We start from the raw sequence: 23,708 nt of genomic DNA on the forward strand, positions 1-23,708 counted from the left end.
TTTAACCCCGAAGCATCACTAAGAGTGTTAAACACAGATCAGACCCACACTGACGTTCAACATATAGTGAAATACTTTCTGAGTTTTCACTTAAGTCTGAACTTACCACCACTGAAGTACAATCTATGTTTTGTATTTTCACTTTATTTTATTATTAATGTGTAACATGGTTGTTATAGATTGTTGAAGTTTGTCAAAATTAATTTCTGTATTCATTCAGTATTTATTTCATTTTGCAAGTTATCTCACTGTTTTTCATTTCAGTATTTTCTGGGGAAACAGGTTAATATCTTATGTTTATACTGCTGATCTTTGCGCCCTCCTGTGGCCGGTGGTGGTAAATATAATGATCAGAAGACGTCAGTTCGTCTGTTTTGCTGCTGATGATCTCAGATGTGGGTGAGGAGCTGGACTGTTTATCAGACCGTCACCTGCAGGATTGTTGTGTGTTTTCTAACAGCTGTGCAGAGAAATAAACGCACCGTGAACCTGAGAGAAGTCGACCAGTCGTCTCTGCTGAGACTGAGCCTGAATAGAGTTACACACGTTATCATGTGGGTTATATTTGTTTATTTATTTGTTTATTTTTGTTAGATTAATGTTTTTTACATGCTTTTATGTCCTATTCATGTGAAGCACTTAGGTCATGTAATTTATTTTGTTATAAAGCACTTTGAGCTGCTTTTCTTGTATGAAAGGTGCCATACAAATAAAGTTATTATTATTATTATTATTATTATTATTATATGTAAGGATTGTGAGGCAAAAAACATGTAATAATCATTTTTTCTTGCCAATGAGTGAACGGGTTGTAACATAACTTAAAAAATTAGACCTGAGACTGGTTTCTATGTGAAGGACTTGGGCTCATCGCTCCATGGCCGGCGGCGGCCAAATCAGCAGATATTTAAATAATCAGGGTAAAAACGCGTCCTGTGACTTTGTGATGTGAAACTTTAATAAATGTTCCGTTATATATTCATGATTTTTACTTATAAAATATTAAAACAGAATCTGTATGTGCTGCTGTCTTTGTGTTTTTATTATTTTCTCCTGTGTAGGAGTGTTTGTTGTTGCCGTGACAACAGGAAGCTGTGGTGTAAAAGAACAAACAGAAACAGACTTCAGGAGAACAAAATGAAGATTTAATAACTTAAATCAAGATATTTAACATTTAATTTAAATAGAACATCATCGTTCTGCAACACTGAATATTAAACTGTTTCACTGAGAGGTTAAACTCTCCTGTAAACAATTAATTACATTCAAATGTCTCTTCATCAGTCAGTGATGATGTGCAGACAGGTGAGGTCAGGTGAGGTCAGGTGAGGTCAGGTGAGGTCAGGTGAGGACAGGTGAGGTCAGTCAGTGTTGATGTGCAGACAGGTGAGGTCAGGTGAGGTCAGTCAGTGTTGATGTGCAGACAGGTGAGCTGCAGAGGACGACTCATCCTGGTCATGAAGTCTCTGTCTCCTCGACTGAATCTCCTCGTCTCTGAAACAAACAGACTCAATGTCTTCAACGTCCGACATCATCATCACAGTTTATAAAGACATGTCTCGTTTCAACACAGAGTGAATCCATGAGTGTGTGTGAGTGTGTGTGTTTTAATTGCTTCTTTATTGCTGTATGTTTGTTGTTATACCTCAGAGGAAGTTGTGTTAATATGTGTTGTCATGTGTTTATCATGTGCTGCTTCAATGGGCCCTGAGTCTGTTTCCATAGAAACTAATATCTGTGTTGAACTCTGACCTTTGCTATAATCAGATCTTCCTGCTGTATGCAGGAGATTCTGTAGGTTGACTTTATATAAACAGCAGACAGCCAATAAGAATCCTATAAAAAATTCTGTACCGTCCAACAAGACTGTTCCTCTTGACCTCAGCGTTGGACAGTTTATACAACTACTGTCACAATAATATTCAACTACATCAGTGTGTTGTTGTTCCAGGTGAGTTACACGTCACTGTTACCTTCTGGTCTCTGATTGGTGTGTTTCCTGCAGGTGAGAGAGAGCGAGCGACACACAGTATCACTGCTGCACACACACAACAGGTAGAGCAGGAGGGAGTCATCAGAGTCAGAGTCACACACCTGAGAGAGAGAGACAGGTAAATACATACACCTGAGAGAGAGAGACAGGTAAAAATATACACCTGAGAGAGAGAGACAGGTAAATATATGCACCTGAGAGAGAGAGACAGGTAAAAATATACACCTGAGAGAGAGAGACAGGTAAATACATACACCTGAGAGAGAGACAGGTAAATATATACACCTGAGAGAGAGAGAGGTAAATATATACACCTGAGAGAGAGAGAGACAGGTAAATATATGCACCTGAGAGAGAGAGACAGGTAAATATATGCACCTGAGAGAGAGAGACAGGTAAATACATACACCTGAGAGAGAGAGACAGGTAAATATATACACCTGAGAGAGAGACAGGTAAATATATGCACCTGAGAGAGAGAGAGGTAAATACATACACCTGAGAGAGAGACAGGTAAAAATATACACCTGAGAGAGAGAGACAGGTAAATATATACACCTGAGAGAGAGAGACAGGTAAATATATACACCTGAGAGAGAGAGACAGGTAAATACATACACCTGAGAGAGAGAGACAGGTAAAAATATACACCTGAGAGAGAGAGACAGGTAAATATATACACCTGAGAGAGAGACAGGTAAATATATGCACCTGAGAGAGAGAGACAGGTAAATATATGCACCTGAGAGAGAGAGACAGGTAAATACATACACCTGAGAGAGAGAGACAGGTAAATATATACACCTGAGAGAGAGACAGGTAAATACATACACCTGAGAGAGAGACAGGTAAATATATGCACCTGAGAGAGAGAGAGGTAAATACATACACCTGAGAGAGAGACAGGTAAATATATACACCTGAGAGAGAGACAGGTAAAAATATACACCTGAGAGAGAGAGACAGGTAAATATATACACCTGAGAGAGAGAGACAGGTAAATATATACACCTGAGAGAGAGAGACAGGTAAATACATACACCTGAGAGAGAGAGACAGGTAAAAATATACACCTTATTTTTCTTATTTTTCTTTTATTTTGATGGTTTCCAGGAAATTATCCGGCCTGTTGTTGTTGCTAGCTTTAAAAGGAAAAGAAGCGTACGCTCTAGATGTCGGGTGCGAGCTCCGTTGTTTTCCCTGTTTTGTAAACTGCAGCATGTTGGAGGAGAATAAATATTCTCGGTTTGAAAGAAGCCCGTTCTGGTTATTGAAAAGAATCTTCCACTACACAACATTTTGGTGTCAAAACCCGGGAAAGTCAAGATAATTAAGAGACTTTGAATTTCGAAGTTTGAAGCTAATGATAGCTAATGCTAACAACAGAAATGGCCAGTCACACCACCAGTTCAACAGACTGTTAAGCTGCCCAAGTTAGTGATAGAGAAATATGGTGGAGAGATAAGCCAGTGGCAAGAATTCTGGTCTCAATATGAAACAGCCATTCATAACAATGATACGCTGTAAGAAAGAGAAGTTCACCAACCTGAAATCCTATTTGACTGGAGCAGCAGTGAGAGCTCTGGCGGGACTTACTATGACCGCTTTGGAAGAAAGGAAATGGTAGTCAGCGCACACATGTCCAAATTACTGAACCTGACGCCTGTGAAAAGATCTGCGGATATCGTAGCTCTCAGGCACCTGTACGATGAATGTGAAATACAGATCCGCAGTCCAGAATCTTTAGGGGTTCACAGTGACACATATGGCTGCCTGCTATGCTCAGTACTACTGCAGCTCATACCAGATGACACACACAAGTCAGATCCCAGCGGTAAATGGAAAAAGCTTGAACTCATCCAGTTCCTGCAAAATGAAGTCCAAAGCAGAGAGAGAGCACTTCAGCTTACCAGACCAGGTAATACTCGAATAGACATTCTGCCAAGTAATAGATCCTTCAGTAAACCAGCATCCGTCAGTGAAAACAGACCTAGAAAATGGACTCTGCCCTCAGCAGCTGCATGGCACACAGTGAGTACTGTTCCTCAGACGTGTATATTGTGACAGTGCTAACTGTAAACCAGAACATTGTCCAGACAATTCTGTGGCTGCTCGCAAGGAGAAACTGAGAAAATTGGGAAGATGCTACGTGTGCCTAGAAGCAGCCAAAATGGCCAAATTCTGTTAAGGGTGTTTAATGTGCCTTGTGTAGTCGCAGACATCACCAGTCAGTTTGTGATCAAAGTGAAGCAAAGCCAGACGCTGACGGTGACAGTACAGACACTGTGGTGTCCTCTGCGTCCAGCACAGTGAAGCTGAAATCTGATGTCCAGAGTACAGTACTGCTCCAGACAGTCAAGGTGTGGACAGAGGGCCCAACAGGGAGAAAAATTGTGCGCTGTCTGTTAGATGGAGGCAGCCAGAGAGGCTTCATTCATGAGGGTGTGGTGAAAGTGCTAAGACCACCAGTGGTGAGGCAAGAGACACTGCATCTACACACCTTTGGATCCACTACTCCTGTAAAAGCACAGCGCAACGTTGTGAGGGTATCACTGGAGAATGTGTGGATCGAAGCAGTGGAAACTCCCCCAGTGTGCACTGCTGTAATAAAGGTCTCTGGTTTACCCATCCAGGAGGAGTTAAAGAGAAATGGCGGCTTGTTGATCTTCCACTAGAAGATGCTGATGATCCAGAATTGTCAGGAGCAAACTATTACTGGCAAGTGGTGTCAGGCAAGGTCAAGAGGATAACAGAGACACTAGTAGCCATAGAAAGCATCTTTGGATGAGCTTTGCAAGGGCCACTCTCAACATCCAGTGTAACCGATGCCACTTGCATGCACATCAGTTCAGGTGAGGACACCCAGATCTCAAAACAGCTGCACGCCTGTTGGGAGGTGGAGTCACTGGGCATTGTTAGTGAGCAAAGTCACAGCCCAGCAGACGCAGAGGCTCTTCAGAGCTTCGAACAGACTACAACACACAAAGATGGCCACGAAGCGCCTCGTTTCCTTTGTTCTCCCTGAGACAAAGGAACAGTGCCAAAATGCTGCTCACAACCTCCATTTCCAGTGATCCAATACAAATTTCGCACCTAGGTGCTAAACAGGAAACGGTCTCAACAAACAGTCTCATTGGCAGAGACGCTCCTGCACAGAGGAGCGTCATGATGACACAGCTGTGACATCACCACCCCTTTAAAACCGAATGCCAGAGAAACATCGCACTCCATGTCGACTGAGCTAGGGGGAACTTCTATCCCTCTGTGAGTCAGCTTGACTAACGGAGGCAACACCGTGCACGTGTTTTCCCCCACCGATCAGAAGACTCTCCCCTCACCGGATGAGACGAGACTTTACCGTGTTCACCTGATCACCATCCAGGATCCAAGAGAGACCGCTGCTGCATCCAGCGGTCTGACCTCCTGCAGAAGGAAGAAACAGAGTTTCTTCAAGAAGACATGGAACTTCTCTGCCCCGCTCTTCTTCAACTGAGTCGACTGCTGTTTTCTCCGCCACTGAGAGCCAGCTTGCTGTAAAACCTTGCCGACAGCAGGAGGACGGCCACCGTCAGCATCTGGACCGAGGAACAGAGCCGCACCGAAAGATGGACTGAACACACACTCTGCTCGCTTTCTGAAGCGACCAAGTCCATTTTTCTCTGCTTTACTCTGAGGAGTATTTAAAGTTTGCTGCCTGTTAGTTGTGTTCACCACGCTAGACTGTTTTGTGTTTGTCCCGCTGGGGACTACTGCTGTGTTTGTGCCACTGTGAAGGAGAAAGTAAGTTGCTTTGTTGATCAGAAACCAGACAACGTTACAGACTGACGTCCATACGCACGCTGTCTGTGGACAAAGGAACCGCTTCCCTCCTCTTTCCTCTCTCTCTTTTGACTAACACACACATACACGCAACGACATCTTCTTACACATCTGATGGTCAGATAACGTCAGATAAATCGCTGCTCTATTCACTGTTATCCGCCATCAGACAGGTGTGTTTTAAGTGCAAGACGCTGATCACCAGACAGCACCAGACTGTGAATGTTAATATCTCTCAGATATTAACATTCACAGCTGATCTCTTTTATGAGACTACCTTGTTTGGTTATTGGTCCCGGTCTCCAGGTGGTGCCCCGTAAGTGTTAATTCATATCAATAATTGTATTCATTTTTATCATTAATTAATTATCTCTGATAATTATTAATTATTGTTAATAACCAACCGTGCTCCTCACAGATCTGACAGTTTTGTCCCCCATGTGAGGTTCTTCAACAGTTGGTGCCCGAATTATTGATTGATATTAATAATCTTTTGATTTCATAATTATCCATAATAATTATGAATTATTACTAATAACCAAATGCACCCCTACCCATCCCGACACCGCTACCAAGTTGAGTTACCATGGCGACCTGACAGATCAGATCTTCCAGACAACTTCAGAGTTCCTCAAGAGGAAACTAAAAATGGATGCAACACTGTACTGACAGTGGACAGAAAGTGGAGCGGAGCATGTCAATGAAACAAACACTGATGGAAATGTCCTGAAGGTGTTAGAGTTAGTGTGGAGACCAGAGAGGGATGACTGTGTTTGATCTGAAGGGACTATTAGACATGTTGAAGGACAAAGAAAACACAAAGAGAAATGTGCTGCAGACATCAGCTCGTATCTTTGATCCTATTGGTTTCCTGACTCGGTTCACCATACGTGTAAAGTGTCTGTTTCAAGAACTGTGGGAGAGGAGAATCAGCTCTATGTTTATTGTGATGCGAGTGAAAAGGCATACAGCGCTGTTGCCTATCTGCAAGGACAGAACAGCGGAGAAGTTGTCACAAGCTTTGTGGCATCCAAGTCAAAAGTGGCCCCATTAAAGAAAATGACTTTACCACATTTGGAGCTGATGGACGCACTGATTGGAGCAAGGTTAGGAAAAGGTTAGGGAACAACCTTCAACCTTCTCAAGTGACTGAACATGGAAAGAAAACAGCTTAACATGCGGACAGATTCAATGATTGTTCTTCACTGGAAACACAGCACAGCACAGCACAAAGGTGGAAGCCATTCGTGGCAAACAGAGTGACTGAAATACAAAGTCTCACAAATACAGACTCTCACTGCAGCGGCAAAACCAATCCTGCTGAACCACCAGCCAGAGACCAGAGCGTCCAAACCCTCATCCGGATCCAGCTGTGATGGAGCTGGACCTGCTTCGCTGTCACCAACTCAATGCAGAGAGCGTTGATGAGGACTGTGTTGCAGATGAGGTGAACACTGAGCTCAGGTCTAAATTTCAGGCTGTAGTACAGTTTACCAGCACCGAGCAAGCTGAGCCACTATTAGACTTAGACAAGTACAGCAGGATGAAAACAGAGAAGAACTGTGTGGGTGAAAAGGTTCATAGCTAATGCTCTCTCTAGTGAAAGGACTCAGGCAGAGCTGACTGCAGAGGAGCTCAGAGCAGCACAAGTGTATTGGGTGAATTATATTTAACAATGAACCCAATCAGTTAAACAAACTCCAAACATGCCTTAACGACATAAAGACCTGGATGACCTGCAGTTTTCTGCTACTAAACTCAGAATAAACTGAAGTTATTGTGTTTGGCCCTAAACACCTTAGAAACACATTATCTAATGATAAAGCTGCTCTGGATGGCATTACCCTGGCCTCCAGCACCACCGTAAGGAATCTGGGAGTTATCTTTGATCAGGATATGTCCTTTAACTCCCACATAAATCAAATCTCAAGGACTGCCTTTTTTCACTTACGTAATATCACAAAAATCACATCCTGTCCCTAAAAGATGCAGAAAAACTAGTCCACGCATTTGTTACTTCTAGGCTGGATTATTGCAATTCCTTATTATCAGGCTGCCCTAACAAGTCTCTAAAGACTCTCCAGCTGTATGTTAAAACATGTCAAACACACTATTTACAGTATTTACAGTTTATTTAGTTATAACGTTTACGGTAAAATGTACCTGTCATGATAAACCTGTATAAGGTAATTATTCCATGTTTTTATGGAGAATACACTATGAATGTCTTGTTTCCAGTTAAAGGGAAATGGTTTTATTTTGAAGGAAATTATCTGGCCCGTTGTTGTCGCTAGTTTATGAAAAAAGAAAACATGTACGCTCAAGATGTCTGGTGCGAACTTCTTTGTTTTCCCTGTTTTGTAAGCTGCAGCATGTTGGAGGATGATAAATATGCTCGGTTTGAAAGACGCCCGTTCTGATTAATGAAGAGAAGCTTCCACTACACAACAGAGACACACACACACACACACACACACACACACACACACACACACAGGGTTAATGATCTCTACAGGTGTGACTCACCAGGCTCCGCCCCCGGGGATACACTCTGATGTGACCTCTGACCTTCAGCGCCCTCTGAAGCCCCTCCCACTGAGAATCAGCCAATCCCAGCAGAGGACGAACCAGAGCTCCTGAGAACCAGACGTGAGCCTCACCTGTCCCGTCATCAATCACCAGCCTGATCAATACACAGAGATCAATCACCAGCCTGATCAATACACAGAGATCAATCACCAGCCTGATCAGTACACAGACATCAATCACCAGCATGATCAATACACAGAGATCAATCACCAGCCTGATCAATACACAGACATCAATCACCAGCATGATCAATACACAGAGATCAATCACCAGCCTGATCAATACACAGAGATCAATCACCAGCCTGATCAATACACAGAGATCAATCACCAGCCTGATCAATACACAGAGATCAATCACCAGTTGAATTGATACACAGAAACACATACATACAGAGAGCAGTTTAAAGAATAAACAGAAGAGTCTTACTTTGCTTTAGACTGAAACACTGCAGAGTTCGACCGACACTGAGAGCTGCAACAAGACTGAAGACACCTCAATTATTATATTATCATTATTATTAATACTATTATTATTAATAATATTATCATTATCATTATTATTAATGTTATTATTAATATTATCATTATCATTATTATTATTATTAATATTATCATTATTATTATTATTATTGAATGTATTATTTGAATTATTATTAAGAAATTATAAGTTAGTATATAGTGTGTGTACCTGTGTGTGTATATAGTGTGTATACCTGTTTGTATATAGTGTGTATACCTGTGTGTATATAGTGTGTGTACCTGTGTGTGTATATAGTGTGTATACCTGTGTGTGTTTATAGTGTGTATACCTGTGTGTGTATATAGTGTGTATACCTGTGTGTGTTTATAGTGTGTATACCTGTGTGTGTTTATAGTGTGTGTACCTGTGTGTGTATATAGTGTGTATACCTGTGTGTGTTTATAGTGTGTATACCTGTGTGTGTATAAAGTGTGTATACCTGTGTGTATATAGTGTGTGTACCTGTGTGTGTATATAGTGTGTATACCTGTTTGTATATAGTGTGTATACCTGTGTGTATATAGTGTGTATACCTGTGTGTATATAGTGTGTATACCTGTGTGTGTATATAGTGTGTGTACCTGTGTGTGTATATAGTGTGTATACCTGTGTGTGTTTATAGTGTGTATACCTGTGTGTGTTTATAGTGTGTATACCTGTGTGTGTATATAGTGTGTATACCTGTGTGTGTATATAGTGTGTATACCTGTGTGTGTTTATAGTGTGTATACCTGTGTGTGTATATAGTGTGTATACCTGTGTGTGTATATAGTGTGTATACCTGTGTGTGTTTATAGTGTGTATACCTGTGTGTGTATATAGTGTGTATACCTGTGTGTGTTTATAGTGTGTATACCTGTGTGTGTTTATAGTGTGTATACCTGTGTGTGTATATAGTGTGTATACCTGTGTGTATATAGTGTATATACCTGTGTGTGTATATAGTGTGTATACCTGTGTGTATATAATGTATATACCTGTGTGTGTATATAGTGTATATACCTGTGTGTATATAGTGTGTGTACCTGTGTGTGTTTATAGTGTGTGTACTTGTGTGTATATAGTGTGTGTACCTGTGTGTGTTTATAGTGTGTGTACCTGTGTGTATATAGTGTGTGTACCTGTGTGTGTATATAGTGTGTGTACCTGTGTGTGTTTATAGTGTGTGTACCTGTGTGTATATAGTGTGTGTACCTGTGTGTATATAGTGTGTGTACCTGTGTGTATATAGTGTGTGTACCTGTGTGTATATAGTGTGTGTACCTGTGTGTGTATATAGTGTGTATACCTGTGTGTGTTTATAGTGTGTGTACTTGTGTGTATATAGTGTGTGTACCTGTGTGTGTATATAGTGTGTATACCTGTGTGTGTATATAGTGTATATACCTGTGTGTATATAGTGTGTGTACCTGTGTGTGTTTATAGTGTGTATACCTGTGTGTGTTTATAGTGTGTGTACTTGTGTGTATATAGTGTGTGTACCTGTGTGTGTTTATAGTGTGTGTACCTGTGTGTATATAGTGTGTGTACCTGTGTGTGTATATAGTGTGTGTACCTGTGTGTGTTTATAGTGTGTGTACCTGTGTGTATATAGTGTGTGTACCTGTGTGTATATAGTGTGTGTACCTGTGTGTATATAGTGTGTGTACCTGTGTGTGTATATAGTGTGTGTACCTGTGTGTGTACATAGTGTGTGTACCTGTGTGTATATAGTGTGTGTACCTGTGTGTGTACATAGTGTGTATACCTGTGTGTGTATATAGTGTGTGTACCTGTGTGTGTACCTGTGTGTGTATATAGTGTGTGTACCTGTGTGTGTTTATAGTGTGTGTACCTGTGTGTATATAGTGTGTGTACCTGTGTGTGTTTATAGTGTGTGTACCTGTGTGTATATAGTGTGTATACCTGTGTGTATATATAGTGTGTATACCTGTGTGTATATAGTGTGTGTACCTGTGTGTGTACATAGTGTGTGTACCTGTGTGTATATAGTGTGTGTACCTGTGTGTGTATATAGTGTGTATACCTGTGTGTGTATATAGTGTGTGTACCTGTGTGTGTATATAGTGTGTGTACCTGTGTGTGTTTATAGTGTGTGTACCTGTGTGTATATAATGTGTGTACCTGTGTGTATATAGTGTGTGTACCTGTGTGTGTATATAGTGTGTGTACCTGTGTGTGTTTATAGTGTGTGTACCTGTGTGTATATAGTGTGTGTACCTGTGTGTATATAGTGTGTGTACCTGTGTGTATATAGTGTGTGTACCTGTGTGTGTATATAGTGTGTGTACCTGTGTGTGTACATAGTGTGTGTACCTGTGTGTATATAGTGTGTGTACCTGTGTGTGTACATAGTGTGTATACCTGTGTGTGTATATAGTGTGTGTACCTGTGTGTGTATATAGTGTGTGTACCTGTGTGTGTTTATAGTGTGTGTACCTGTGTGTATATAGTGTGTATACCTGTGTGTATATATAGTGTGTATACCTGTGTGTATATAGTGTGTGTACCTGTGTGTATATAGTGTGTGTACCTGTGTGTGTACATAGTGTGTGTACCTGTGTGTATATAGTGTGTGTACCTGTGTGTGTATATAGTGTGTATACCTGTGTGTGTATATAGTGTGTGTACCTGTGTGTGTATATAGTGTGTGTACCTGTGTGTGTTTATAGTGTGTGTACCTGTGTGTGTTTATAGTGTGTGTACCTGTGTGTATATAGTGTGTATACCTGTGTGTGTATATAGTGTGTGTACCTGTGTGTGTATATAGTGTGTGTACCTGTGTGTGTATATAGTGTGTGTACCTGTGTGTGTTTATAGTGTGTATACCTGTGTGTGTTTATAGTGTGTATACCTGTGTGTGTTTATAGTGTGTGTACCTGTGTGTGTTTATAGTGTGTATACCTGTGTGTATATAGTGTGTATACCTGTGTGTGTATATAGTGTGTATACCTGTTTGTATATAGTGTGTATACCTGTGTGTATATAGTGTGTATACCTGTGTGTGTATATAGTGTGTGTACTTGTGTGTGTATATAGTGTGTATACCTGTGTGTGTTTATAGTGTGTATACCTGTGTGTGTATATAGTGTGTATACCTGTGTGTGTTTATAGTGTGTATTCCTGTGTGTGTATATAGTGTGTATACCTGTGTGTGTATATAGTGTGTATACCTGTGTGTGTTTATAGTGTGTATACCTGTGTGTGTTTATAGTGTGTATACCTGTGTGTGTATATAGTGTGTATACCTGTGTGTATATAGTGTATATACCTGTGTGTGTATATAGTGTATATACCTGTGTGTATATAGTGTGTGTACCTGTGTGTGTTTATAGTGTGTGTACTTGTGTGTATATAGTGTGTGTACCTGTGTGTGTTTATAGTGTGTGTACCTGTGTGTATATAGTGTGTGTACCTGTGTGTGTTTATAGTGTGTGTACCTGTGTGTATATAGTGTGTGTACCTGTGTGTATATAGTGTGTGTACCTGTGTGTATATAGTGTGTGTACCTGTGTGTGTATATAGTGTGTATACCTGTGTGTGTTTATAGTGTGTGTACTTGTGTGTATATAGTGTGTGTACCTGTGTGTGTATATAGTGTGTATACCTGTGTGTGTATATAGTGTATATACCTGTGTGTATATAGTGTGTGTACCTGTGTGTGTTTATAGTGTGTATACCTGTGTGTGTTTATAGTGTGTGTACTTGTGTGTATATAGTGTGTGTACCTGTGTGTGTTTATAGTGTGTGTACCTGTGTGTATATAGTGTGTGTACCTGTGTGTGTATATAGTGTGTGTACCTGTGTGTGTTTATAGTGTGTGTACCTGTGTGTATATAGTGTGTGTACCTGTGTGTATATAGTGTGTGTACCTGTGTGTATATAGTGTGTGTACCTGTGTGTGTACATAGTGTGTGTACCTGTGTGTATATAGTGTGTGTACCTGTGTGTGTTTATAGTGTGTGTACCTGTGTGTATATAGTGTGTATACCTGTGTGTATATGTAGTGTGTATACCTGTGTGTATATAGTGTGTGTACCTGTGTGTATATAGTGTGTGTACCTGTGTGTGTATATAGTGTGTGTACCTGTGTGTGTACATAGTGTGTGTACCTGTGTGTATATAGTGTGTGTACCTGTGTGTGTATATAGTGTGTATACCTGTGTGTGTATATAGTGTGTGTACCTGTGTGTGTATATAGTGTGTGTACCTGTGTGTGTTTATAGTGTGTGTACCTGTGTGTATATAGTGTGTGTACCTGTGTGTGTTTATAGTGTGTGTACCTGTGTGTATATAGTGTGTATACCTGTGTGTGTATATAGTGTGTGTACCTGTGTGTGTATATAGTGTGTGTACCTGTGTGTGTATGTAGTGTGTGTACCTGTGTGTGTTTATAGTGTGTATACCTGTGTGTGTTTATAGTGTGTGTACCTGTGTGTGTTTATAGTGTGTATACCTGTGTGTGTTTATAGTGTGTATACCTGTGTGTGTTTATAGTGTGTATACCTGTGTGTGTTTATAGTGTGTATACCTGTGTGTGTATATAGTGTGTATACCTGTGTGTGTTTATAGTGTGTATACCTGTGTGTGTATATAGTGTGTATACTTGTGTGTATATAGTGTGTGTACCTGTGTGTGTATATAGTGTGTATACTTGTGTGTATATAGTGTGTGTACCTGTGTGTGTATATAGTGTGTATACCTGTGTGTATATAGTGTGTATACCTGTGTGTGTATATAGTGTATATACCTGTGTGTATATAGTGTGTATACCTGTGTGTGTATATAGTGTATATACCTGTGTGTATATAGTGTGTATACCTGTGTGTGTATATAGTGTGTGTACCTGTGTGTGTATATAGTGTGTATACCTGTGTGTATATAGTGTGTGTACCTGTGTGTGTTTATAGTGTGTGTACTTGTGTGTATATAGTGTGTATACCTGTGTGTGTATATAGTGTGTATACCTGTGTGTGTATATAGTGTGTATACCTGTGTGTGTATATAGTGTGTATACCTGTGTGTGTATATAGTGTGAATACCTGTGTGTGTATATAGTGTGAATACCTGTGTGTGTATATAGTGTGTATACCTGTGTGTATATAGTGTGTATACCTGTGTGTGTATATAGTGTGTATACCTGTGTGTGTATATAGTGTGTATACCTGTGTGTGTTTATAGTGTGTGTACTTGTGTGTATATAGTGTGTGTACCTGTGTGTGTATATAGTGTGTATACTTGTGTGTGTATATAGTGTGTATACCTGTGTGTGTTTATAGTGTGAATACCTGTGTGTGTATATAGTGTGTATACCTGTGTGTATATAGTGTGTATACCTGTGTGTGTATATAGTGTGTATACCTGTGTGTGTATATAGTGTGTATACCTGTGTGTGTTTATAGTGTGTGTACTTGTGTGTATATAGTGTGTGTACCTGTGTGTGTATATAGTGTGTATACCTGTGTGTATATAGTGTATATACCTGTGTGTGTATATAGTGTGTATACCTGTGTGTGTTTATAGTGTGTGTACTTGTGTGTATATAGTGTGTATACCTGTGTGTATATAGTGTATATACCTGTGTGTGTATATAGTGTGTATACCTGTGTGTGTTTATAGTGTGTGTACTTGTGTGTATATAGTGTGTATACCTGTGTGTGTATATAGTGTGTGTACCTGTGTGTATATAGTGTGTGTACCTGTGTGTATATAGTGTGTGTACCTGTGTGTGTATATAGTGTGTGTACCTGTGTGTGTACATAGTGTGTGTACCTGTGTGTATATAGTGTGTGTACCTGTGTGTGTACATAGTGTGTATACCTGTGTGTGTATATAGTGTGTGTACCTGTGTGTGTATATAGTGTGTGTACCTGTGTGTATATAGTGTGTGTACCTGTGTGTACCTGTGTGTATATAGTGTGTGTACCTGTGTGTACCTGTGTGTATATAGTGTGTGTACCTGTGTGTGTACATAGTGTGTATACCTGTGTGTGTATATAGTGTGTGTACCTGTGTGTGTATATAGTGTGTGTACCTGTGTGTATATAGTGTGTGTACCTGTGTGTACCTGTGTGTATATAGTGTGTGTACCTGTGTGTATATAGTGTGTATACCTGTGTGTGTTTATAGTGTGTATACCTGTGTGTGTATGTAGTGTGTATACCTGTGTGTGTATATAGTGTGTGTACCTGTGTGTATATAGTGTGTGTACCTGTGTGTATATAGTGTGTATACCTGTGTGTATATATTGTATGTACCTGTGTGTGTTTATAGTGTGTATACCTGTGTGTGTATATAGTGTGTGTACCTGTGTGTATATAGTGTGTGTACCTGTGTGTGTATATAGTGTGTGTACCTGTGTGTATATAGTGTGTGTACCTGTGTGTAGACACTGCCACACAGTGAGCAGCTCCACTGCAGCTGCAGGAACAGGAAACAGACCAGGTGACCTTTGACCTGACCCACAGTGCACCTGTGCTCCCTGCTCAGAGCCCACAGACCCAGATGCATCATGGGAGCAGGAGGAGGCCGGGCATAGCTGACAGAAACACACACACACAAATACACAACAGTGAATACACAGCTCACAGTTGACTGATCAATAATCATGGATCTGAGTTTTACTTCTGATCAATCAGTCAGGTTACCTCGTATCTCCCAGTGTGATGACAGTTACTGAGCTGACAGGTAAAAACCTGCAGTACACACTTCCTGACCTGAAACACACACACACACACACACACACACACACACACACACACACACACAAGCACACACACACACACAAACACACAAACAAACACACACAAACACACAATGCATCATGTCAGTGAGGTTCCTGACTAACATAGAAGTACAGGTGTGTGTGTGTGTGTGTGTGTGTGTGTGTGCGCATTTATACGTGTGTGTGTGTGTGTGTGTGTGTGTGTGTATTTATATGTGTGTGTGTGTGTGTGTGTATTTATATGTGTGTGTGTGTGTGTGTGTGTGTGCATTTATATGTGTGTGTGTGTGTGTGTGTATTTATATGTGTGTGTGTGTGTTACCTGGACAGTCTCCTCTGGAAAGCAGACAGCAGGAGTGTGTTGCCAGGCAACAGGCCAGGTGGGTAGGGGGTGTAGCTCAAGTCCAGGTACACCTGGAGACTCCTCCCACTTTGGTCACACACTGTGAGACGCACACCTGCGCACACACACACACACACACACACACACACACACACACACACACACACACACACACACACACACATTTTAGTGGCTGTTTACTGCCACATGTTCTAGTTTGTTCAACTACAGGAACTTTCTGCAGGTACTTAGAACCTTCTGCTGTTTGTTTGTTTGTTTACGACCAGCTGTGCGTGCGGAGCTCTACAGGACAGTTCCAGCCTCTAGTGAGGCCGGCGCCTTCTTGCTTTGCTAAACCTTTGATTTATTTAACTCTACAACTCGTCACCGTGCACTATCCAAACACAACCACTGACGTCACTGACTAACACACCTCACACACAAACTTACGTTGCAGTTTATGTTCTTTGTTACAATAAATGACTCGTATTTATCGTGGGTCAGCTCCTCTACCTGCGTTTATACTGGAGGAACCAGGGGCTAAATTAAGTTTAAGGGAGACGGTTTTTTCCCCCAGAAACTCCCTGCTGGGGGGGTTTACTGTCCAAAAGTACAGGAAGTTTGGGGGCGGGGTTTGCAGGGATAATCGTTGCTGATTGGTCAAACACACACAGCGCAGCTGCTTCAATATGTGCACCGATTCATTCATAAAACAAGGAAGAACTCGTATCGATTTAGGACCAGTTCAGGACGAGGAGGGGACATTACAGTAAAGTTAGACTCTGCTGTCGGCTTCCTGACTCGTTTTAAAAAAAGAGAGAGAAATAGAGACGAGGGAGGGAGCGGTGGTAGAGAAAACAAAGCAGTGAAAGAGAGAAATAAAACTTATTTTCTGATTGTTTCATGCTGTTACGTTCTAAAGAAGAAACCATGAAACACTCAGCTGATGATTTACTGTGGATCACATCCAACTCATCAGCAGGAAATACAAACAACAACAGAACGATCTGCAGGATCCACCTGCTTCCCCAGGACAGGAAACACAAACAGAGACTTAAAGATCCAAGTTTAGTTCCTCTGGGTCCAAAATACCTGCAACAGAGCTGGTCTCACCTGTGTGTGTGTCACCTGTGTGTGTGTGTCATCTGTGTGTGTGTGTGTGTGTCATCTGTGTGTGTGTGTGTCATCTGTGTGTGTGTGTGTCATCTGTGTGTGTGTGTGTCATCTGTGTGTGTGTGTGTGTGTGTGTGTGTGTGTCATCTGTGTGTGTGTGTCATCTGTGTGTGTGTGTGTCATCTGTGTGTGTGTGTGTGTGTGTGTGTGTCATCTGTGTGTGTGTGTGTCATCTGTGTGTGTGTGTGTGTGTGTGTGTGTGTGTGTGTGTCATCTGTGTGTGTGTGTGTGTGTGTGTGTGTGTGTGTGTGTCATCTGTGTGTGTGTGTGTGTGTGTCATCTGTGTGTGTGTGTGTCATCTGTGTGTGTGTGTCATCTGTGTGTGTGTGTGTCATCTGTGTGTGTGTGTGTGTGTGTGTGTGTCATCTGTGTGTGTGTGTGTATGTGTGTGTGTGTGTGTGTGTGTGTGTGTCACCTGTGTGTGTGTGTCACCTGTGTGTGTGTGTGTGTGTGTGTCTAACCTGTGTGTGTGTGTCCAGAGTTGCTCGTCCTGTCAGTCAGACTGATCCTCTCAGACACCAAACCCTGAAAACACACTAAGTCTGCTGAGCTACACACACACACACACACACACACACACACACACACACACACACACACACACACACACACACATACAGACATACACACACACAGACAGTTATTGATGATGTCAGACTGACGTGATCAGAAACATTTTGTGTGTAAAACATGAAAGTGTCGACATGTTAAATGTGTTGTTTATTAAAGCAGATGTTGTTTTAACTGATCAGAATCAATAACAGATATATATAGAAGATCAGAGAAAGAAAATAGAAATAACTGACATTAAATAGGATTAAATTAATTAGCAATAAATCAGTCAGAAACATGTTCTCTGGATCTACAACAGTTTATAGATCTGTAAAACAACTGCTACACATTATATGTTATTAATTAGAGTTTATTATTATTATTATTATTATCATTATTATTATGTGGTATGTTCAGCATTTTATTCCCATACTTTGTGTGATTTAACATGTGTTATTGCAGTTATGTTAGTTTAGCTCCTTTAGTGTACAAAGTGTTGATCTGACAATAAATGAGTCTCTCAGCTGACTGACAGAATTTAATTAAACATCTTTTAACGAACTCACCAAAAACAAACAGACAAACTGAACGTTTATCTGCTTATTATTGGATGTAATTTATCAGTTAAGACTGTATGAACAGGTCCAACACGTGTGGAGCAGACGTGTGTCATACGTGTTATAAACACAGAGAGTTTACCTGCAGTCCAGAACCTCAGAGACAGACTGGACTGTGGGCGAGAGAGGCTGAGGACACAGAGAGAGAGAGAGAGTTACCTGTCTGTAGGTGTGTGTGTGTGTTACCTGTCTGTAGGTGTGTGTGTGTGTGTGTTATCTGTCTGTAGGTGTGTGTGTGTGTGTGTTATCTGTCTGTAGGTGTGTGTGTGTGTGTGTTATCTGTCTGTAGGTGTGTGTGTGTGTGTGTTATCTGTCTGTAGGTGTGTGTGTGTTACCTGTCTGTAGGTGTGTGTGTGTTACCTGTCTGTAGGTGTGTGTGTGTTACCTGTCTGTAGGTGTGTGTGTTACCTGTCTGTAGGTGTGTGTGTGTTACCTGTCTGTAGGTGTGTGTGTGTTACCTGTCTGTAGGTGTGTGTGTTACCTGTCTGTAGGTGTGTGTGTGTTACCTGTCTGTAAGTGTGTGTGTTACCTGTCTGTAGGTGTGTGTGTTACCTGTCTGTAGGTGTGTGTGTGTTACCTGTCTGTAGGTGTGTGTGTGTTACCTGTCTGTAGGTGTGTGTGTTACCTGTCTGTAGGTGTGTGTGTGTTACCTGTCTGTAGGTGTGTGTGTTACCTGTCTGTAGGTGTGTGTGTGTTACCTGTCTGTAGGTGTGTGTGTTACCTGTCTGTAGGTGTGTGTGTGTTACCTGTCTGTAAGTGTGTGTGTTACCTGTCTGTAAGTGTGTGTGTTACCTGTCTGTAGGTGTGTGTGTGTTACCTGTCTGTAAGTGTGTGTGTTACCTGTCTGTAGGTGTGTGTGTTACCTGTCTGTAGGTGTGTGTGTGTTACCTGTCTGTAGGTGTGTGTGTGTTACCTGTCTGTAGGTGTGTGTGTTACCTGTCTGTAGGTGTGAGTGTGTGTGTGTGTTACCTGTCTGTAGGTGTGTGTGTGTGTGTGTGTGTGTTACCTGTCTGTAGGTGTGAGTGTGTGTGTGTGTTACCTGTCTGTAGGTGTGTGTGTGTGTGTGTGTTACCTGTCTGTAGGTGTGTGTGTGTGTGTGTGTTACCTGTCTGTAGGTGTGTGTGTGTGTGTTACCTGTCTGTAGGTGTGTGTGTGTGTGTGTGTGTGTGTTACCTGTCTGTAGGTGTGTGTGTGTGTGTGTTACCTGTCTGTAGGTGTGTGTGTTACCTGTCTGTAGGTGTGTGTATGTTACCTGTCTGTAGGTGTGTGTGTGTGTGTGTGTGTGTGTTACCTGTCTGTAGGTGTGTGTGTGTGTGTGTGTGTGTGTGTTACCTGTCTGTAGGTGTGTGTGTGTGTTACCTGTCTGTAGGTGTGCAGTAGCAGTGGGCGTGTCAGTGTGTGGAACCTCCAATCAGAGTTGACCTGCAGGGTGGAGTCAGTGTGCAGCTCCACCCCACTACGCCCAGAAACACCACAGCCAATCAGAACGCTGGGATCCTGATGGACAGACACATGGACCAATCAGCTGTCAGCAGTCTGTCACGTGAACCTCTGTGACATCACTGCTGAGAAAGACACCTGTTGGACAGGTGCTGGTATTACACCTGAGACCTCACTACCTCACAGGTTATTTAGAATGACTGATTTAAGAAATAAAAGTGTGCCAGCGTTATTTTGAAGTTATTTATTTATTCATTCACTCATTTTGTTCAAGCTGTGAAGACAAAAAGACAATTAAATAAAGTCTAAACCATGAATCCTTCTGCTGTGTTTAGATGTTTACAGTATTAACTGCTTATAGTAACAACATTCACCGCTCTCTTCACCTGTTCTGCTGCCGGGAAAACAAGGAACTCGTCGCTGACAAAAGTCAGAACCTGCTGCTTCTAAAATGCTCCCAATGTGTTTGAAACAGTCAATAAAGTTCAGTAACTCTGTATTCATGTAGGGTAATAAATATACACATGTCAGTTAGATGGTATTCTGCATGAGAAATAAAGAAAAGGTGATGATATTATAGTGATGTTTGACCCGGACAGACTGTATTTATATCCTTCTCCAGTTTCTTTATCTCCAACTGAAACTTAATGTTTGACTTTCATTGACGCTTGTTAACGGACATTTTGTGAAAGAGAAAATGTGTCAAAGAGTTTGATAATGTTGGTAAGTTGGTTCTCTTTAGTTGCGACACTGTAATTTTAATTATACATCTGATATTATCCAGTCTAGTGATAATATAACCACACTGATCTGAAGGGCAACACTACTGAACGCTCATTTATTAACAAATAAAGATAAAACCATGAACAGGAACCAGCGCTGCTCTTCACTTCCCCACCCAGACTCATCAAGCCTGCAGGGATTGAACCATCAACCTTCTGGTGATCAGTTCACTCCTCTAACCTTTAGACCATCACTACCTGCCTACAGGTGTGCATTTAATCTGTCATCAGTTTTGTGCCGAGTCGTCTCCTTCACCTTGTTAACTGTAGTTTATCTTCTTCATATAGTTTCATCAGCAGGTTTGTTCTGTTCGCTCTAGTTTTCTCTTCTTTTAGTGACATAGTTTCGTCTTTTCTACAATCGACTGTTCTGGGCTGTTTACGTCCTCCGTGCACACTGCAGGTTTATTCCAGTCTGGATAGACTGAACGCTGACTAGACGCAGCTAAACTGTGTTAGTGGAACGATTTGAACCTCAAGTGGAAGTTGATGTTAGTTCTAGTCAGACTTCTTCCTGTAGCTGCGTTGATGGAACAGCCCTCTGGTGACCAACGGCGTTGTTACTGTTTGTGTTGTGTTGATGACGTCATCATGTGACATCATCATGTGACATCATCACAGGTGGTGCAGTTACCTGTGTGTTGGCAGCGACCAGTCTGTAGAAACATCCAGGATGCAGGAGAGGAAACCACCGCGCTGACGCACCTGACATCACCAGTATCACCTGCACCGACACACACGCACACACACACACACACACACACACACACAGGTAACTACACCCTGATCACAGGTGCATCATGGGATGTAACAAGTGTGTTTCTCACCTTGTCGTCCTTCTCCGTCTCTGTCTCTCTGTCTGTCATTGGTCCGTTCTTTGGGTCCCGCCCCCAGCTGATCACTGGACCAATCACAGCAGCTCTGACAGAGAAACACGGCATCAGCCCCGCCTCCTCCTCCTTTAACTCCGTCCCCGTGTTCCTCCAGGCCACGCCCTCCTTCTGCTGCACCCTGATCACCATGGAGACGCAGGGCCGGGAGGCTGTCGTCATGGTAACAGAGGAAGTAGAGTGGGAGGAGTCTGGTTCCTCCTCTTCCTCTCTTCTCCTCTTCCTCCCTGCAGTCTGACCTCCCTCCATCTCTTCTTCTTCTTCTCTCTGTTTCCTCCCTGTGACGTCACCTCCTGACTCCGCCCCCCTCTGTCTCAGGTGTGTTACCATGGCAACAGAAGGACTCAGGATGTGGACGCGGTCCAGAGAAAACTGCAGGTAAACTCTGTCAAACACACAGAAACCATCGTAGTGACGACACAGCTGCAGGAGACAATTATCGTCACTATCGATTGATCTGCTGATCACTTTCTCTATTAATCAATTAATCACTTTCTGTATAAAGTGTCAAAAATAGTTTATTATCAGTTAATTATGACGTACAACACAGAAAAGCTTCAGATCATCACATCTGAGAAGCTGAAACCAGCAAATATGCAACATTTTTACTTAAAAAGTTACTAAAATTATTATTTCATTTATCAAAATAGTCATTGATTAATTGTCTGTCGACAGACTAACTGATTAATTGATTAATCGTTGTTGCCTTCTCACATTTCTCAGTGTTTAGTTTATATGATTGTATGTGTATCTTATATGGTCCATAACTTCTCTCTGCTGTGATATGTGGGACTGTCGGATGATCAAGGACATGTTTCTACAGACATGAGACTAATAATACGAAGCGTTATTTATTTCCAGATGCAGACGTTCCTGTTGTGTCCTTCTGATGCTCGGAGAACATCCTCAGTCCTGACTTTACCTCCAAACTCTCAGTCTCTCTGTGTTCCAGCAGTGAGCCTCAACATGAAGGAACACCAGGAGACCCTTCTGTACTCCGTTTAAGGGTTAAGGCTAAAATTAGTGGGTCATTGTTTGGTTTTCACATGCACGCTCACATGCACGCTCACATGCACGCTCACGATACACAGTCCAACCTGTTTGACTCTATTCCACTGATCTACAGGTGGCTCTAAAGGCAGAGAAGAAGAAGACTGGAACTTAGTAAACACAGAGGTAACCAATGAGGAATTTAAAATACTTTAAAAAATAGTTTTGTAAATGTTTTATGAGGAAGGAAATTTGATTCAACACTTTTGTTCGACCTCAAGGACGCACATGATAAGTTTAATAGAATAGAATAGAATAGAATAGCTCTCTATTGTCCACCGGGTGTAATATTCTTCGGCTCACTGAAACATGAAGACCGTCTACACAGAGAAACAGTCAGTAAAACAAACACAGAGACATTAAAACAGTTCATGTCCGCAGAGTTCAGAACACTGACGGCACTTTGGGATGAAGGACTTCTTAACTACATGTTTAGTGTCCAGAGTCGCTCTACAGCGCCTCCCGGAGCTCAAAGGCTCAAACCGAGGACGGCAGCTCTCTGCCGGGAGACTCCTGACCTTCTTCATCTTCATCTTCTTCGTTCCATGAAGAGTTGAATCAGGGACTTTTGGGGTTTACCAACTATTCTGCAGCCATTAACACGATCTTAGAAAGTTTATTCTCAGATCTACAGTTTCAGTGACTGTACTAGGCGGGAAACACGTTCAAACACTCTGAACCAGAGTTTTCTACACTAGCTGTAAAATCTGCTGTTACTGAGTCTACTGAGAAGATTAAGTCGCTCTGAGAGTTTATTGAAAATGTACTTTGTATGTTAACAGAACTTTTCTTTGTTTACAAGGAAACTCCACACAGGACCTTCAGTCAGCGTCCTCACTAGTACAGAAAGGTGTACCTGCAGTGTTTGTGTGTGATGAACTTGTCCTGGTCCAGGTGTTGGAAGGAGGGGAAATCTGACTGGAGGAATCTCTCTGTTACCATGGTGAAGTGCTGCACACACACCAGACAACCTGTAACACACACACTTGTTTAATCTGCAGTCTAAGAGCTATGAAGTGACCTTTGACCTCTGTGTGTGTTGTACCTATCCAGGCGGTGTTGAAGGCTGCCTTCTGACCTCCCTCCTCTTCCTCGCTCGTTTCCGTGACGACACAGGCCACAGCTGCTGTGCTGTCTCTCAGCTGTAATGTGTGTTCAGACGTCTGTGATGGAAGCTCCAACACGCCAACCAGCAGCAGGGGGCGCCGTCTGCA

At 41.8% G+C, this 23,708-nt stretch overlaps 1 protein-coding gene across 1 annotated transcript in view; it reads right to left on the minus strand.

Annotated features, from left to right (window-relative positions):
* Positions 1-1,123: 1,123 nt before the first annotated feature.
* Positions 1,124-23,708, minus strand: part of ctc1 (CTS telomere maintenance complex component 1) — a 32,924-nt gene continuing 10,339 nt past the window's right edge. Inside the window, exons 12-25 of the mRNA XM_067580526.1 lie at positions 23,540-23,703; positions 23,351-23,465; positions 21,382-21,829; positions 21,189-21,278; positions 19,692-19,829; positions 18,415-18,461; positions 17,625-17,713; positions 15,970-16,105; positions 15,571-15,639; positions 15,302-15,461; positions 8,831-8,886; positions 8,339-8,495; positions 1,974-2,094; positions 1,124-1,494 (exon numbers count right to left, since the gene is read on the minus strand). Of these exons, the coding sequence (XP_067436627.1) occupies positions 1,403-1,494; positions 1,974-2,094; positions 8,339-8,495; positions 8,831-8,886; positions 15,302-15,461; positions 15,571-15,639; positions 15,970-16,105; positions 17,625-17,713; positions 18,415-18,461; positions 19,692-19,829; positions 21,189-21,278; positions 21,382-21,829; positions 23,351-23,465; positions 23,540-23,703 (1,882 nt within the window). The 3' untranslated portion in view covers positions 1,124-1,402. The remainder of the gene's footprint in view (positions 1,495-1,973; positions 2,095-8,338; positions 8,496-8,830; positions 8,887-15,301; positions 15,462-15,570; positions 15,640-15,969; positions 16,106-17,624; positions 17,714-18,414; positions 18,462-19,691; positions 19,830-21,188; positions 21,279-21,381; positions 21,830-23,350; positions 23,466-23,539; positions 23,704-23,708) is intronic.

Source organism: Thunnus thynnus, chromosome 22, assembly GCF_963924715.1.
Source record: "Thunnus thynnus chromosome 22, fThuThy2.1, whole genome shotgun sequence".
Classification (NCBI taxonomy): domain Eukaryota; kingdom Metazoa; phylum Chordata; class Actinopteri; order Scombriformes; family Scombridae; genus Thunnus; species Thunnus thynnus.